The 17,842-nt window shown below is 40.5% G+C and overlaps 1 protein-coding gene across 10 annotated transcripts in view; it reads right to left on the bottom strand.

Moving 5' to 3' along the window:
• The window catches only part of SYNE1 (spectrin repeat containing nuclear envelope protein 1), a 448,631-nt gene that overhangs the window by 212,941 nt on the left and 217,848 nt on the right, over window positions 1-17,842 (bottom strand). For all 10 annotated transcript variants that reach the window (XR_002775281.1, XM_023517949.1, XM_023517955.1 and 7 more), the window contains 8 exons: window positions 16,719-17,075; window positions 11,331-11,467; window positions 10,946-11,123; window positions 8,691-8,873; window positions 5,128-5,271; window positions 4,667-4,822; window positions 2,987-3,151; window positions 1,365-1,537 (listed from right to left, as the gene is read on the bottom strand). Coding sequence is in view for 9 of the 10 variants with exons in the window: in XM_023517949.1 (XP_023373717.1) it covers window positions 1,365-1,537; window positions 2,987-3,151; window positions 4,667-4,822; window positions 5,128-5,271; window positions 8,691-8,873; window positions 10,946-11,123; window positions 11,331-11,467; window positions 16,719-17,075 (1,493 nt within the window). In the remaining variant the exon portion in view is untranslated. The remainder of the gene's footprint in view (window positions 1-1,364; window positions 1,538-2,986; window positions 3,152-4,666; window positions 4,823-5,127; window positions 5,272-8,690; window positions 8,874-10,945; window positions 11,124-11,330; window positions 11,468-16,718; window positions 17,076-17,842) is intronic.

The following is a 17,842-nucleotide window of genomic DNA, read 5'->3' as shown; positions in this document are numbered from 1 at the left end:
GCTCATCGACTGTGAATTCTGGTAGAGGATTCTGGTGAGGAGAAATTTGGGAAGCAAGGGACAGTTAAACCAAGGCTGACAGGCAGAAAAGTGGGACTGGACAAACCCCAAAGGTCAGTGGCCAGGGAACACCAGATGTGGAGTGGCTTGAAGGAGAAACAGATTCTCCAGGGCACCTTTTCTGGAGGCAAAGCTGTGTGCAGGGAGAGAACCCTAACGCCTGTGTGTGTTTAACCCTATCAAAGTGAGCAGGACACTCAGAAAAGGCGCCTCTCAGAGCACAAGAGAAAAAAATGAATTACTAAAGGAAGGGTGGACCAAGAGAGAATCAACACAGTAACCACCCGAGTGAGATTTAAAAATCAGAAAATCACAATGGAAAAACAAGGTAAAATTTTCTGAATTGGTCTAAATATTAAAGGTAAATATTTCCTTCTCTCAATATGCTGTGTTTTCAATTCCATTAGTCATTTGTACCTCATTTTACTACCGTGTTTTGGGTTGTTTTATGGCAGACACTGTCAGCCTGACCTCCCCAGGGACATTCAGACCCAGCACTGCAGCCAGTTGGGCTTCTGACTGCCCCTTCCCAGCTCTCTTAGCTTGAAGACACGCTCTCAGCTTGATGGCAGTGTCGGAGAGAAGTACCTGGGGAGTGTCACCCCCATGGGGAGTCCTCAACTGCCCTCCCAGTACCCCAGCTCCCCTGCCCTGAGATGCACTAACTGTGAGGCCCGTGGCTCCCAGCAGATTGAGTTCGTTTCCCACTGTGGTGACTTGTCTGATAACACAACCTTTATTTGCTGCCCATTCCTAATCTCTTTCCTGCTCCCTCATTGGTACTTCCTGGGGTTACCGCCCAAGTAAATGACTCAGTTTTAATCAATATATCTTTACATTACAAAACATCTATTCATTTTTTAGATTTTAAGCCATGAATAGTAATAACAAGAAACATGCATTTTAGTTATATTTAATCACAGGCACAGTATTGCCGGTCAATATAAAGGCAAGACTACATCTAGTTTCTTTTGTTCTAAAAAGGAAGGAAAGAAGGAAGGAAAGAGGGAGGGAAGGAGGGATGGAGATAGGGGAAAGAAAAGAGGAAGGAAGGAAAGAGGGAGGGAGGAAGGGAGGGAGGGAAGGAAGGAAGGAAGGAAGGAAGGAAGGAAGGAAGGAAGGAAGGAAGGAAATGAGGGAAAGAAAGGAGGAAGGAAGGGAAGGAGGGAGGAAGGAGGGAAATAAGGAAGGAGGGAATGAAGGGAGGAAGGCAGGAAAGAGAAGCACAGGAGCAGTCTGTTACTGAAGTATTACTCTGATCTTTCACTGATGGCTTCTCAGTGCCCAGCTGGGAGTTCCCTTACCTCTTACACCGAATCACTGCAGAAGAAAGGGCAGCCCACGTGTCCTTCACACTCTGCAGCTGCTGCTGGATGGCAGGAATACCTTTTGGAGAGGTATTCTGAAGGACAGATTCTCCCCTGGTCAGTATCATTTTCATCTGGATCTCTTTTTCCTGCTTCACTGATAATAGAGCCTATAGAAACACATACAGAAAACCTTCATCATCTGCATGTTCAGCGCTTCTGGCTTTAAACACTTCAGAGCTCCTGAAGACGGCGGAGTGGCAGGCAGCTGTGCCACCTGGCCCTGCAGCCTGCTGGCTGCTGAAATGGAGGGTGGAAAGTTGGTTGCTGGTGAGTGGCCATTACCAGGTACCTGCTGGTCTCTAAGTGGCCTTGGCTTTGCAGGTGTTGAGTCTGCAAATAATGCCTATCTTCCAATGAAGTTCTACTTTATTGGTTTTAACAAGGGGAAAATATATTACAGTAGAATTCATGAACTCTCAAAGGTCACAAGATGAAGAATTTCTAAATAAGTGTTCAGGTCTCCAGCACAATAAACCTATAGACATAGATGATCTATCTTAAGTATTTCATAAGCCCTATTCTTTTCCTACATGAGAAGGAAATTTTAATTCAAAGTTATTAAATACCCAGTGTCACTTAAAAGACAAAGCTCCATCGCTTTCTACTGTGGATATTGCCATTTTCTACAGACTGAACTTCGGCCACCCAGGGCCACCAGTTTCTGTTGCAACAGTAAAGCAACTGCTAGCAATTTGGCACACGGCCGGCTATTTCTTTCCTCTGGCTTTTGCTCACACTTTCCCTGCCCCTCCCGTCCCCCACCACTACCGTGCTTAAATCTCCACCCAGTCATCACTGCCAGGGTAGCCTCCTCCATCATCCCTAAATCCTCTGTTTAGCCATCGGACTTCCTACAAAAACTGCTCCAACTTTCTACCGCACCTCTCCTGCCCTGTCCCCCTCCCCTGTGTATCTTCAATGCCATAAGCATACCCGCATCTAATGGTGTCATTTCTGTCTTCTGTATTTTAATCTCCAATCCCCCAAAATAAAATCCTTGCAGGCAAAAACCATATCTTATTCACTTTTGATTCCATGGTGCCAAGACGGAGTGCCAGTCTTCTAGAAAGCATCTTGTATATGAATGAATGCAAGTTAATTGTTTTCATCACAAATGCAAAATTGAACTTTTGTATTTGTGATGCAAATCTTGAGATGGGAATCAACTAAATGATATAAGCAGGCAAGTGAGTTGAATAAGATGGAAAACATTTTGCCCTTCAAAATATGTAATCAAAATATTTTCTCAAAATCAATGTGTTTGAGAGGTAGTCTGAAACCAGCTTCTTATCTGCTACCGAGCAAGTAAACACATAAGAGTTTTACTTTTTTTTTTTTTTGGAAAAAAATCATGAGTGAATGTGTCCAGAGTCAGAGGATTCAGGAAGGCTCCTGTGTGTCCATCCTCAGTGGACAGCGCCACACCAACAAAGCATTCTGAGAGTTCCCGGGGGGAGAGCGTGACATTGTCATGCCAGGCAGATGGAGACTAGGGAAATTTTGAAAAAACAAGTGCTATAAGTTGGAAATACAGGTATTTATCTAAAAATGCACACCTCAAGCTTGAGTATCCTGCTCTCCAGGACACTCTTGTCCGAGGTCGGGTGGCAGTAAGAGTCCACCATGTGAACAGCATCCGTCATCCAGTCTTGTAATTCTTTAATGCCGAGAGAGAACTGATTGTGTTCGGCAACAATTCTGTCCAATCTTGACACTTTCTCCTGGAAATGAAGGAAAACAGTTCTCAAGGCGTCCACTGCACAGAGACGCAAGCGCACAGTGCATGGTTTGTAGGAAATGACCACAATCAGAGATGCGTCTGTCGTGCGTTTGGTGGGAATCTACATGAATTCTACATCAACAGTCTTTGTAAGTAGTAAGGTTATTAAAATAACTGGGTCAAATGCAAGAAAAGGTACAATGTACTGCCCTTTTCACAACAAGTGTGATTTTTTTTTTTTTTTTAAATCAGTAGAATTTCTTCCTAATGCTTTGTCTGGGAGAGGAATCGAGTGGTTCCCAGCTTTCCCATGCCATGTTTATCTCAACTGATCCCCACATTCCCACATGACCCACACTGTTGCCAGAGTTCTGAAGAATAATACTCTATTATAGTATCTCTAAATTTTAAAACTTGTGATTTAGCTTATTAATTAAAGGTGACCTCCATACCTGTGATTTAGCTTATTAATTAAAGGTGACATCCAACACAGTGATGACTTTGTAAGAGTTCATAGCTCTTAAAGCATTAAAATATCTACTACTTTAGGTATTTAAATAAATATAAAAAAATAGAAATATGTCCTTATTTAATTCTAAAATGATTCATTCTTCATCTTAATTCATTAGATATGTGATGGATTTCCTAGAGACAGAAAAAAGTAATATTCGTGGAATGGGTATAAACAGACTAGTGACCGCAAGAGCCTGACGACCTCAATGCTGTATTGTTAATGACCCAAATTAGCAGACAAGAGGTCAGTCAACACTGAAATAGGTGAGGTTAAGTTAAAGACCAAATTATAGTCAGTTCTCTATATTCTAACATCTAAAATTTTAAAACATAGAAACAAACGTTGCAAGCCACATAAAGCTCAGGATAAACCTGTCGTAAAGTTTGAGACAGGTCTGCATTATACAGGCTGAATGCCCTAATAAGGTCACAGTGGGATTCTATTGACTTTTTCCTTAGCTATTTAAAAAGAGATTTAATCAATTAGATGAATCATTGCCGATTTTCAGCTCTGCTCCAGAATCTAAACTGAAACTCTGAATCAACACATCCTTGACTACTATGTAATGAATATAAACAATTTAGATACATTTTAAAAGATTACCATTATACTTAATTTAGTAAAATTTAAATCACTTTGGATTCATGTTTTCCTAAAGCATTTTAATCTGAGATTCTTTAGGACAAAAACTCTGATTTTTGCCTTATGTTTATGCCTTGAGTCTTCAAACTCCAAGCCCTGGGAAGCGAGTCATTTCAGTATCAAAAGGGACATTCTGTGCCATAATAGAGACTGGAAGTCTCTTGAGTCTTTTGAAAGCTCCCATGGTGTTTTCAGAGAATCATGTTAGCCTCGATTGCCAGGCTGGGCACAGATATTCACCCGCCCCACTGCTGTCCCGGAGACGCCACAGCTGGCCTGTCGGGATGGGGCCCCAAGCAACCCGCGGTCAAGTTTAGCGACACCAGCGTCACACTCACACACAGCACGTGGCAGCGTTACCTTGGTCAAACTGCTCAGCGCTAGGTACTGAGAAGACAGCTGCGACACTCTGTGCCTAAAGCTCTGGCTGGCAGCTTGTCCTTCCCACAGCCGCTGAGCTTTCTCTCTCAGCCTGCTGAGCTGAGGCTCGTAGCACTGTATTTCCTCAAGGACAGACTGAAAAGCACAAGCAAGTCACTATTCAGAGGCGGGAAAAGCACATCGCAGACGAAGCTTTGGCCCAAAGAACACGGAAACCAACATGGGCAGGCGGTGGGACCTGCCCGAGGTTTAGTACTGCGAACGTCCACAGCGGGGCGCTACGGGGACAAACCACAGCTAAAGGGAAGTTAGAACAGGACATCTGGCAGCCATGGGGACAGGACACGCTGCATCCCAGCTGGCGCGGTCTAACTCAGGAGCCTGCTCCCTGGTCGCACAGGGGCTGGGACAGGTGTGGTCAGAGGGCTGCGCCTCGTCACCTGGAGCTTCTGCTGCTCTCTCCTCTTGGCTGGCAGGTCGTAGAGGCGACGGCTGCTCTCCTGGATCACCTTCTCCGTCTTACTCAGCCAGTCCTGCACGGGCTCAGCGCTGACTTCGAAGTCCTTCATTTGAATCTTTAGATTCTAAAAGGTTTTAGAGAGTGGCAAGGACAAGACAATATTTAAAAGCAGGCCAAGCAGGCCTGGAGTCCCTCAGTTGGTATTCAAAGCCCACTTGAATCTAGCCCCATCCCCTTTTTTCCCTTTTCTCAGTGTCTGGAACATTCCATCCTTTACCTTGGCACTAGAAGCTATTTGAATTTTTTGAACATTGCATAAGAACTTCGTATGAGTTCGCTTTTTTTTTTTTTTTTTAAGTTTTTGGCTGGGGCTGGGTTTGAACCTGCCACTTCCAGCATATGGGGCCGGCACCCTACTCCTTTGAGCCACAGGTGCTGCCCATTGTGTGAGTCTGCTTTTTAAAATATAAGTTTTTTTTTTCCCCCTAACTATCCTGTCCACCTCAGAGATAATACCCATTTCTGAAATTCTAGCCCCAGTGCTATGTACTTTATCATAGACTGGACTGGATTGGGACGCTTCATCTGACACAGGTCCACCCAGTCTCCAAAACGAGCTTGTAGGCTCCCTGAAGGGAAGGCCTGGATCTGACACTTCCTAGCACACACCATGGTCCCTTGTAAGAATATAAAGAACTGTTAGTATTCATTTTGTTGATTTTGACTTATAAAGAGACAAGAAGTACCAAATACATGTGGTTTGCATGCTTATAGTTTATCTGATTTGTAAGGGATGAGAAATATCAAATAATGTTATGTGCTTATCACATAAGACTGTTGTAAATATTTCCAGAGACACCATTGAGTGCCCAGGATAAAAAATGTATTTGATAAAGTTTTATATGATGCCAGTCCATGTTAGCAAAGGTGTCTACATCCACTATTGCTTACAAAGTGCTAAGTTGATATGAACTTGAATTTGTTATTTATGTTACCATGTGAACCAACTAAAGTCTTTAAAATTAATCAGCACCTTTGTTAGTTTTGTCCAAGAGAAAGTCCATGGAGTCTTATAGGGTCATAAACAGGGCAAGTTAGGGAACTGTGCCCAGGAATTTAGGTTCTACAAAGAAAAGAAATGGAAGGACAGAGCGCCAGGGCTCAGTCAGAGTCTACTACAGAAAGAAGCTGAGCTCTTTCTCCAAGGAGTGAAGTCTCAGGATCTGACAGTAGACCTGGGGGATCGGAGTAAGGATGAAGCTTGGCATTAAGTTCTCAAGTTCCTCCTAAACTCCAAAAGCTCCTCATAGACTTTCTATCCACAGGGTGAACTGACATCCATTAAATATTTATTCTGCATGTTTCCACAGCAATGCCTCCAATGGCTTTAGTGTCCACCTACAAACTCTCAAAGCCCCACATTTACAGAGCTGTATGCATACAACGCTGGGAGACAGAGCCCTGGGTTTGAACTTGCCTCCATCACTTACTAGCTATGAGAACTTGGCAGATTTTCAATCACCCCGTGCCTTTCCTGGCAATTGTTCATTATCACTGTTACTCTTCTCCACCCTCTCTCTCAAGCTCTGCACTCACGCTCATGTAAACTGCTACTTGGTCATTAGATCCTGAACGTCTTGTGGGCACATAAAGGTTAGTGTGTATTAAATGGAAAGAATTTTTGTTATCCTCTCCAAAACGACTTTTCCTGTCATATGTCACCATTCATGCCATCTTCCAGATCTGAAACTGAGAACTCCTCTTCTCTTCTCTATGTCCCTCAGCTAATTAGTTACCAAATCCCACTGTGTTTTACCTTATGGAGAGATTCTTCATCCTGTTACCATTTTCTTCCCACAGGCCCTTATTTCCCTCATCTGGATCATTGTGAGATGCTTTCTCTGGTCTTTACTCATTATTCCCCATCTTGGTTTACACTGTGGCCAGATAATTGAGGTGCTTTCTCTAGCTTAAAGACCTGCAGACTCTTTACTCAGCCTTTCTTAAACAGGTTCTGAGAGAATCAAGTTCTAGTGCCCTAAAGCATCCATCAAATGTAATACATTAACTTCTCTCCTATGCATTTAGAAGAGTATGGGTTATATCTTTGGGAAAACTGTGTCTTGGATTCAGATAAGAAACCCTGAGTTGAGAGTCATGGTCAAATTGCTTAGCACAAAAAATGTGGACTGTCTGGCCCTGATGTTCACCTCCAATTTTATCTGTTTCTCTTCTTACAAAACCCTACGTTGGTGTCAAACTTCTCAAAGTTCCCTGTTCATCATAGAAGCCCTGTGTATTCAACTCCTATGTGAAATGCATGCTGACTGTAGCAAATTCAAAGAACACTTAGCCATCAAGATTTAGTTAAAATGTCACCTCTCTGGAAACCTTCCTCAGTTTCTCCAAATAAAGCTAGTGGCATCTTTCTATATAAATGACTACCAAGCCTTCAAAATATATTATATTGTAATTTTTTTCATCCTGTTTCCCACCTAGAAAGTGAACTCCCTGAGGCAAGGCAAAAGACTAACCCACTTGTATTCTTCTGTACAGCCTGGCATATAATAGACATCATGGTGTATCTATTCCTAGTTGGAAGAAGGAAAAAAGAGAATGCAGAGAGGGAGGGAAAGAGGGCTGGAGGGAATAAAATAAAAGAATTATACTTATCATGAGGGAAACAGCAGATTAAGAAAACAGGCAATTTGTGACCTACTTGCCTACTCTTGGGCATCTCTTGAACTAGGTAATCTTGCAATCTATGCTAGACATGCTAAACTCAGCAGCTGGTGCCTCAAAGCTCAGGCCACGTTGCACTAATGATTCCTATAGGATTAACTGTAAATTTCTCGGTACTGCACACTGGTTGTCACTCTATTAAATGGAGGAGACTTGCCATGAAAGAACAGCACCATTACAAGAGAGAACTCAGTGAGCTTGGGTGAGAAAAGAATTGAGGGAATACATATTTTCTCCTACTGAATAGTAATTCTCCATTATCCTCTTCCATCTTGCATTAAGTGTGGTCATAACCAAATGAAGACCCTTTTCTGCCAGGAAGTATAGTTTTAAAAGGAAAAAATACTCCCTGTGTCTCTAAAAGTTTCCTCTAGGAGAAGAGATGCATCAAATGGATGGTCTCAGAAGAAAAAATCTAATTGTGTTATGGCAATAATCATTTTATGGTTATGATAAGCTCAGCTTATATTGTCTCCAAAGAAAATATTGAGATATTTTAAATGAAAGATCAAAGACATTGAAAATGAAAGGTAAAACTGGCTGTTTGTGGTGCAAGTCTAGGATAATAGACACCACCACACGAGAAGTTGCTTAATTCCTCAGGGAGACTCGCTCTTCCAGCATTGAGCTCTTTCTGACATTTATCCAGTTATCCATTTATGTCCAAAGAGGGATGACAGAAGTTATCCATTATAGCCCTTGTCTATATGAAAACTGGAGTTAATTAACAACAACAACAACAATAGCAACAACAACAAATAACACAGACTAAGTCTACCTGGTTGGCTATACTACATATACCTCTAGGGCGGATTCTTTTTGGTGGAGATTTGAGTGAAAATTTTTCCAATCTTCTTTTGCAGTTGCAACCTTGGCCTGGATCCCTTTAGCTTTCTCCTGGGTCAGCAGAGTACTCAGAAGTTCACCTTTAGACAGCAGCACATTGAGCTTATGCTGTCCATTCTCACTTTCTGACAAAAACTCCTATAAATAAGACAATTAAGCACATTAAGATGCTTTAGAAAACATTGATTTTTTCCATTAGTTATCATTGAAATCAAAGAGAAGAAATAAGCTATTTTAATCGAATACATTCAAAAGCTCAGGTGTTCCTTTAATAGTCAAGTTGTCACTATTTTGTTTGCTAATCTAAATTCCGACTTGTCCCCCAAATGTTGTGAGCTAGCTCATAAAATGTTAACAATTAGATGAAAATAAACAGGATAGGAAATGAGTACCAAGGGAAAATAAGAATTATAAAAGAAAATAAACACTGGCTAAGATTAGTGTATAGAATAAATGCCATATGGTTCTGTATTATTGATGGAGTTGGGTTATGACTCTGGCTCTGAGGATTCTAGCTGCCAATTTAAAAGAACAAACAGAACCAGGTACACAACCTGGACCCATATGATAAACACAAACCTTCTGCTCAGCAGAAGCACAGTTGTTCCTAGAAAGAGACAAGATATAAATTTTTCTGGGTAGTCTTAATAAAGTAAATGCTATTAAATGGAGTCAATTATATATTTAGGGATTATTTATCAAATAATGAACAAGCCAGGCACAGAGCCTCATGCCTGTAATTTTAGTAAATTTGGGAGGCCAAGGTAGAAGGACTGCTTGAGGCCAGGAGTTGGAGACCAGACTGGGCAACATATCAAGACCTCTTCTCTACAAAAATCTTTAAAAATCATCTGGTATATACTCGTAGTCCAAGCTACTTAGGAGACTGAGGAGGGAAGATCACTTAAGCCCAGGAGTTCAAGGTTGCAGTGAGCTATGATTTCACCTTTGCACTTCACCTGGGTGACAAGGGGAGACCCTATCTCTAAAAAAATAAATCAAATAAAAGAAAATAAATGACAACAGAGTGTTGTCCTTATCATGGACAAGTCAATGACATAATGCCAAAGTATGTTTCCAACATCTGGCTAGATCCAAGAATATCACCTCCCTATAGAAAAATAAATGGAGTGTGCATTCTCTAGTCAACTCCCATTAATATTTTCATATGTTAGATAAGAAATGAAAAGCACAAGTTCAAGGTTGCTTATTCTAACAGGAAACAGAAGCATAGATATTCTATGCTGTGGATTTTGTTTAAAGGAACCTCATCAGGATATCTGTCCTAATGGATGGCCACTCCCATACACGAAGATGGGCTTTGGTGGGAGGGTCAGCAGAAAGGCCAAAGGCTTTCCCTAGAAAGAGTCCTGGGTTTCTCCAAGCCAGGCAGATGGGCACTGAGGTTTCAAAGTTCTACACCCCATCGTGAAGCAAAATTGGAAGAATTTTAAATGGAGCAAATTTTCCAAGTGAGAGTTACCATGTTCTATCATGAACCAAGAACTCAAATTGGTGACACAGATACGGGCAGTACTGTTTCCGAGCCTGCTCCTACTAGAGAAACTTCAAGCACGAGCATAAATAGTTCTCAATATACACAGCCCTCTGAACAACACTCCGATTTCATAACCAGTCTCTCAGGACTGCTAGATAGGAAGTACCCAGATATGCCCAGGGGTGAAAGGCAGTTTCAGTAACCGTGCCTAAAAAGTCCTGCTGCTGAAGGTGGGATGGGAAGAAGACGCTGGACTTGCAATTAGGTAAAGAAATGACTAGAAATAAAATGAGCAAACATAAAAATCTACCTGCACAGTTAGCAATTGTACACGGCAGCTCTGTGACCTCACTGAGTTTCTTTTACCCTATCTGTATACTGGGAATAAGAATACGGTGTAATACTAAGTAATGATAATACTTAATATGGGCATTTTGAAAATTAAATGAGAAAACCCACTAGAAGGCTTAGGCACAATTCAATGCTTGTCACATAGAAAGAGCTTTTATTATTTCCTAAATCCTTATTCTCATATAAAAAACAAAACCAGACTATTTTCTCTTCACATACAAAATCATTTCAAACAGGAGTTTCCTGAAATTTGATTTTCTTAACCGAAGCTTTAACATGCAATGCACTTATAAAAATATCTAGAGGTACCTATTTAATCCTCTTCAAAAACAATTATAGGATGAATTGATAAAACTCTTACCTGTATTTTTTGAAGACTTGCTGAAACTTCACTAATATTCTGAGGTATATCAAAACATTTGGCGGTAGTGATTTTTGCGTTAACCAACCACTGCTGGAAATCCCTCAAGGCTTTTTGAAATCTTTGCTGTAAAATCTGTTCTTTATTCTGGCAGCCCTTGGACGCTTGCAAACAAAGACTGCAAAAGTGATTTTAAAGTTTAATGGAGGAAAAAACTTGATAAAGTTGAGTAAAATAATGTTGGATGGAATCAGCAGTTCTTAGAATGTGTACTTACCTCACATATTAATGTATTTAATGCTTGATTAATATCATTTTGAAATTATACCTTAAAATAAACCTCTAGCTTCCAATTCAGAAGAATACCAATAAGGTTCATGCTCACCAATTATATTCTTTAATCAAGCCAGAAACGCTTCCACTGTATGTACTCAGGTCTCTGGAAAATCGACACAGTTCATTCAGCTGGGACTTGAGATCTTCTGTTCTAGGCTCTGCTTTTTGCAAAGCATCCAGTATCTCCTTTTAGGAAACAGCAAGACAAAGAAGCAGGAATTTAAATTGGCAACTGCCATATCTTCATACCATACAAGCATAAGTCACAGTATAAATTATTAGTGAGGGAGGAACCAACAGAGCAGATTCAATAAAGAAATGAGGCCTTATTCTTAGTTTTTATTGAATTATAAGTGTCCTTCATATATTCTGAACATAAGTCCCTTGTCAGATATATGCCATGTGAGTATTTCTCCCAGTCTATAGCCTTGCTGTTTCATTTCTTTAATAGAGTCTTTCAAAGGAAAGAAGAATTTAATTTAGACAAAGTTCCATATGTCCATTTTATTCCTTGTATGGTTCAGAATTTTGGTATTCTACCTAAGAAATGTTTGTCTATTCAAAATTTAAGATTTTCTTTGCCAGTTCTGGTAGCTCAGAGGCATGCACCATAAGACTTGGCTAATTTTTCTATTTTAGTAAAGGCAGGGTCTCTTCCTGCCTCCACTTTTCCTCAGGCTGGTCTCGAACTCCTGAGCTCAGGTGATCCACCTGCCTGGGCCTCCTGGAGTACTAGGAGTACACACCTGAGCCACTGCACCCTGCCATACAGCCTCGTATACTATACATATTATTTTAATAGAAACCTTCTATAGATTCCTCAGGACTATATACCAGAAAAATCATGTCACCTGTGAATATAAGTAGTTTTATTTCTTCCTTCTCTATCTACCTAGATATTTTTAATTTCCTTCTTTCATCTTACAGCTCTGGCTGGGTCCAGTATAAAAAGAGACTGGTGAGAGTGGATAGCTAGTCTTGTTCCAATATTGGGGGAATGCTCAGGTTTTCTTATTGTGTTGGATTGATTTTTCCTTAATCATTAAGAATAAAGTTAGAATCATCATGAAAAAAGAAAAAAAATGAGGCCTATTTTCAGAGTTCTGCTTGGCAAATAATAGCACTTGGCCAATCTGTCTCTCTTTCCAGCCATGAACAGACACTCCAGCCTCTAATGTCATAGGGCTGTCAAATGAAGAAGGCGTCAACTGACTTAAAATGAAATAAGAAAAAGGAAAGAAAACCTACATTATTTAAAAATAATCTAACCAGGCCATTGAGAGATATGTATGTTGTTTAAAGGTGATGAGAAATCACTTCAAAGAAAATCCAGGATTTTTAGATTAACAATGTTTATATAGCAATTGATTTTGTGTAGGATATACAGTTAACATTTACTTTAGGAATTTTTTGTGAGGTCTGTTTTTAGATCTACTATGAAACCAATTTATGGCTTTTGTATGAAAGCTATAACTCAATTATAGCCCAAGAATATGGGGAAAGGGGAGAGGGATGGGAGGAGGGAGGGTGGGTTGAGGGAGAGTAATTGGTGGGACCAACCTACGGTGCATCTTAGAAGGGTACATGTGAAATTTGCTAAATGTAGAATATAAATATCTTAACACAATAACTTAGAGGGTGCCGTGAAGGTTATGTTAACCAGTTTGATAAAAATATTTCAGATTGTATATAAAACCAGAACATTGTACCCCATGATTGTATTAATATACACAACTATGATTGAATAATAAAAAAAAAGGAAAACAAAAGAATTTTTTTGTGAGTTCCAAGTCTGATTTAACTCCTAATTCATTTGTTTCAGTATTGTGCCAATGCTAGGACCCTCCTTACTTAACCCCTCAGTAAAGAAAGGGAGACACATGAGTAGCAGTGTACCTGATCCGAGATAAAGTCTTAGTAATTGAAAAGTACACCTCTGAAATCAATGCCGCCATCCACTGAGTCACGCAAGGTGCTTTGCAATCAGAGTGTTCCTCTTACAGGGTTGTCACATGGAGCAAATGAGATCATTAGTGACAAACACTCAGCACCACTAAGTGCCTAATGAGGATAATCAGCAGGTGAATGAGACTCGCATATTTAAACACTGTGCAGATAGTGCTAGCGCCAAAGCAACAAAATACGTTGAGGAGGAGAGACAAAAAGATGAGTAGCTTCTCAAATAGCTAACGCTGTTACTACTTTCGTTCCCCAAGATATTTATCGAGAAATGGCCCAGATTTGTAAAGAAAGAACATCCCTCAACAAACCAGGTCTGTGTTGCATTCCCATCCTGGTAAATGGCACCACTGTCCTCCTACTGGTGGAAATGAGAAGATGGGGCATGGTCTTGGCCTCTCCCTTTGTTTCCCTTCTCACTCCACACAAGAGACAGCCAGTCCAGCCTTAGCAATTTCATCCCTCCTGTCTCTGCCTCTGTGTGGGACTCTCACAGACCCATTTCCATCTCCAACATGTCTTTCTGGAACGGCACAGTAGCTCCTAATTTCCTCCTGTTCTCTAGTTTCCCCTCCTGTGTTTTCTTATTCCTCAGTAATTTTGCATGGGGGTGATGTTCCTTTCTCTAACTTATTTGGACATGTTGTCATCATACCTGAGACTCAGCTCAAATAATGACTCTCTGAGGCTTCTGGCCCTCTCTCCCACCTGTTAAGGCTTCTCTTTGAGGACCTCGTAGATTCCACCGCAATGGGCATCCCACTGATTTTATACTTGTGTGTCTTTTCTCCTAGACTGTGGTTTGAGAGCAGGGATGTTGTTCTCTTGATCTGTCAGTTCTTTACATAGCCCAGTGCCTGAGCTACGGGAGGCTAAAACATTTTCATTTATAAAAATTCACAAATAACAATGGGACAGTTTCACTCTGAAACTCCAAATGCTAAACTAAGAACAATTAATGTTATGTCATATTGAACCCTTTGGTTTATTTCAGGAAGAACATTATAATACATAAAGTATCTTACCACATACTAAAAAAAAGTAAAAATGCTGAGAGTGAAGTCAGTCACTTATAAATGGGATGACATTACAAATGAAAAGCTTTTGATGAAAAACGTTATATTAACAAATTTCTGTAACTTCAACTTAAAGCATGACAATTGTCAGGTTATATATCAAGTTATATGCTTCTGATTTGGTTATACCCTACAATGTATTTTTGCTCTTAAAGTTTAGAAAAACTGGATAAATACATAATAATCCAATGGATATTAAGATAAATGAGTTTTACAAACACAGTAAACAGAGATTTTTTTTTTTTTTTGTCACATTATACTGGGTGGCCATAAAGTTCACGTGCAATTTTAAATTGCACACTAATTTAACTTACACACAAACTTTACGGCCACCCTGTGTTATTCAGTTTATAGATCATCTGTTTTTATACTTTAAAAGATTTATTGAGTATTTTCATTTAACTGCATAAAATAAATAATTGTGATTATTATTGTGATTGTCAACAATAACAAAGCCTCCCTAACAGCAAAACAATGCCACAATAACCCCAGCAAATCTACTATTTTGTAAACACAACATAATAGCCATAAAATAATAATAATAATTAAAGTATAATTTTCACTTCTAGACAAAACATCATCATTGGAAATAAAAGAAAATATGATCACAGAGAGAAAATGTAGTATTTTCAGCAGAAACATTGGCCCTGGATTCAAGTGTGGACTCCAGTGAAGCTACACAGAGAGCTGTCATCTTTGAGCTGCTAGAACAACTGCAAGTTTCTATTTAGTCTCACATTATATCTTGTGTGTTTCTATAGGCCTCATCTATTATTTTTTACTAATTGTATTAATGTAAGAAATAACAATAACTGAGAATAGTATCATAACCTGGGTATAACCAAATATATATATTTTTAAATTTTATGCACATTAATGAAATAGAAAGAAGGGGAAATGAAAAGGAACCCAGGCTCGGCGCCTGTAGCTCAGTGGCCAGGGCACCAGCACATACACTGGAGCTGGCAGGTTCAAACCCAGCCCGGGCCTGCCAAATAGCAACGACAACTACAACCAAACAATAGCTGGGCATTGTGACGGGCGCCTGTAGTCCCAGCAGCCCCAGCTACTTGGGACGCTAAGGCAAGAGAATCACTTAAGCCCAAGAGTTTGAGGTTGCTGTGAGCTGTGATGCCACAGCTCTCTACGGAGGGTACCATAGTGAGAGTCTGTCTCCAAAAAAAGAAAGAAAGAAATGGAATCCAAACAGTATTTTTTCATATCAGAACCCCATGGAACAATTGCCAACTTCTCTGTCCCTATTTCATAGAACTGATTTTTACAGTTTATTCTGGTATGTAAACGTAAAAGATATGAACTGTATTAGAACAACAAAAACGAAAATAATCTAGAAAAGTTATAAATAGAATAGTGTAAAGAGAGGCTATGCTGTTTACTGTGTGCTAAATGTGTTTCAAATACTTGATTTAAAACAAGACAATGCTGGAAATACTACGTGACTTTCTTGCTGGCTGGAGGTATTCTGAAATGATTATAACATAAATAGAAGGAGAGAAGTTTATTCAACTTCCTTTTATGGACATCCATGATTCAGGACATGATAACAGTGTAAATACTGAAAAGGATTTTACAGATCTCACTTGACAGTAAAGGAGAAAGCAAACGTCCAGCTCCTGGCCCCCATTCTTCAGGATCCCACTATCCCTGGTGTGATTCCTTTTCTCCCAGTTTGAAGAACTGCCGTTAGTTCAACTTAAAAAAAAAAAAAAGGCAGCCGGGAGCGTGGGTAGGAGTTCTGTTAAGGGGCTGATTCAAGTGCAGCTGTCAAAACCACACAGAGGAATGCTAATCAGGAAGAAAACTATTAGTTGTGCTTTGGGACATTACCAAATGAGTCTTTCAAAGCTATAAATTCAATCATTTAATTGCTTGAAATAGTTAACTGGCAAGAAAACAGCTATGACTCTCTGTCTATTTATGCCTCTGCCCACAGGCTGTGTCTGAGGCTGCATGGCTGAGTGCAGGATGACAAACTCTTACACGCCGAGAAGGAGAGCAAAATGTCTCCGCCGACCAGAAACGTTTCCTACGGCGCATAATAAGTCCCTCCTCCTCAAATTTTATTTTCACCAGTTTGATGTATGAGAAAAGGGAAAAGATCAGACTTTGCAAATTTAACCAGATAAATACTTCCTCCAAGTCTCCATGTTGTATATTTTTAGTTACCAAGAATTTTCTTTTTTTTTCCTTTTTTTTTTTTTTGTCTTTTATTTCGGGTTAATGCAAGGGAGGGTACAAGCCCCTAGGCTACAGCATTTGCGTTTGTTAGCTAGCGTCCCTCCCGTAGCTGTGTCTTTTTCTTCTCTCTTCTTTCTTTTGCAAACAGGGTTAAAGCGATTTTCTTAGTGGAACCACCGCTAGGAAACAGGAAGCCAACTTACTTGTCCCTGGTGCCAGCATTCCACAATCTCCTCATCCGTGTTCTTGCCTTCCAGGAGGGTTAGCTGCTGAGCCCAGGTTGTCAGAAGGGCACCGAACTGTTCCAGGGCCTGTTCCAGTTGGGCCACTTGGCCCGAGAACTCCTGTTCCGAGAGGGCCATTTGGCTGACCAGGTTCTCCAGGCTGCTCTGCGTCTGGAAGACGCTGTCCTCCCACTGCTTCCAGTCAGCTCGCAGGGCCTGCATCTCCGCGTGCATGAGCTCACACCCACTGGCAGTTGTGTTCTGTTTCACTTCGGGAGCCAGCGACTCCACTCTGCTGAGGCGGCCTGCACCGATCTCTCTGGAATCTATCAGCTCCTGTAATGGAATATCACCATGGTAACCGAGCAGGCCCTGAGTCACTTGGGCTGCAAGTTTCCAAATGTGTACAGAATGGGACCCTGTCCCACTAGGAAGTTTTAGCAAGTGTGCCATAGGAACCAGGACCAATTCCTCTACCTACTCCCAAATTACTACCGCCGGGAAGTATCATCATAGGTGCCCAAGGCTCAGGGCAAGATAACCCGAGAAGTCACAACAGCATGAAATAGACTGAACAGGGACCCTGAAATCAGGCATTGTTTGAATGTGTGAAAATATTTTGATAGTATCTTAATATTTGCCTGTGGCAGCTACTGCTCCTGTGAGTGCCAGAATCTGCCTTTTCCCCTAAGTGGACAAACGAGTGAATGAGGACTGGCATTCTGCTCACGACCCCTACCACATTTCATTCCACACGTGTTTTAAATCACACTTCCATTCCTGCAGGGATCAAACTGGCCCATCACAAGGAAAGCATGAGCCCTATTCAACTTCACAAACTTCAGTACCTTAAATAAACATTTTTTATAGCAACTAAAATGAATAATGCTCACTTAATCAAATGTTTAAATTCTAGACTGAGGTTCATTTATTACTATTTTTTTAACCTTTTAAAAAAACTCACTAGAAATTTAACAATTTAGCTACAGTTTTTTTTAGTTTTTTTAGTTTTTTTTGAGACAGAGCCTCAAGCTGTCCCCCTGGGTAGAGTGCCATGGCATCACAGCTCACAGCAACCTCCAACTCCTGGGCTCAAGCGAGTC

This window comes from Otolemur garnettii, unplaced genomic scaffold, assembly GCF_000181295.1.
Source record: "Otolemur garnettii isolate 467f Iridium unplaced genomic scaffold, OtoGar3 scaffold00126, whole genome shotgun sequence".
NCBI lineage: Eukaryota > Metazoa > Chordata > Mammalia > Primates > Galagidae > Otolemur > Otolemur garnettii.
This window is presented reverse-complemented; position numbering and strand designations above follow the sequence as displayed.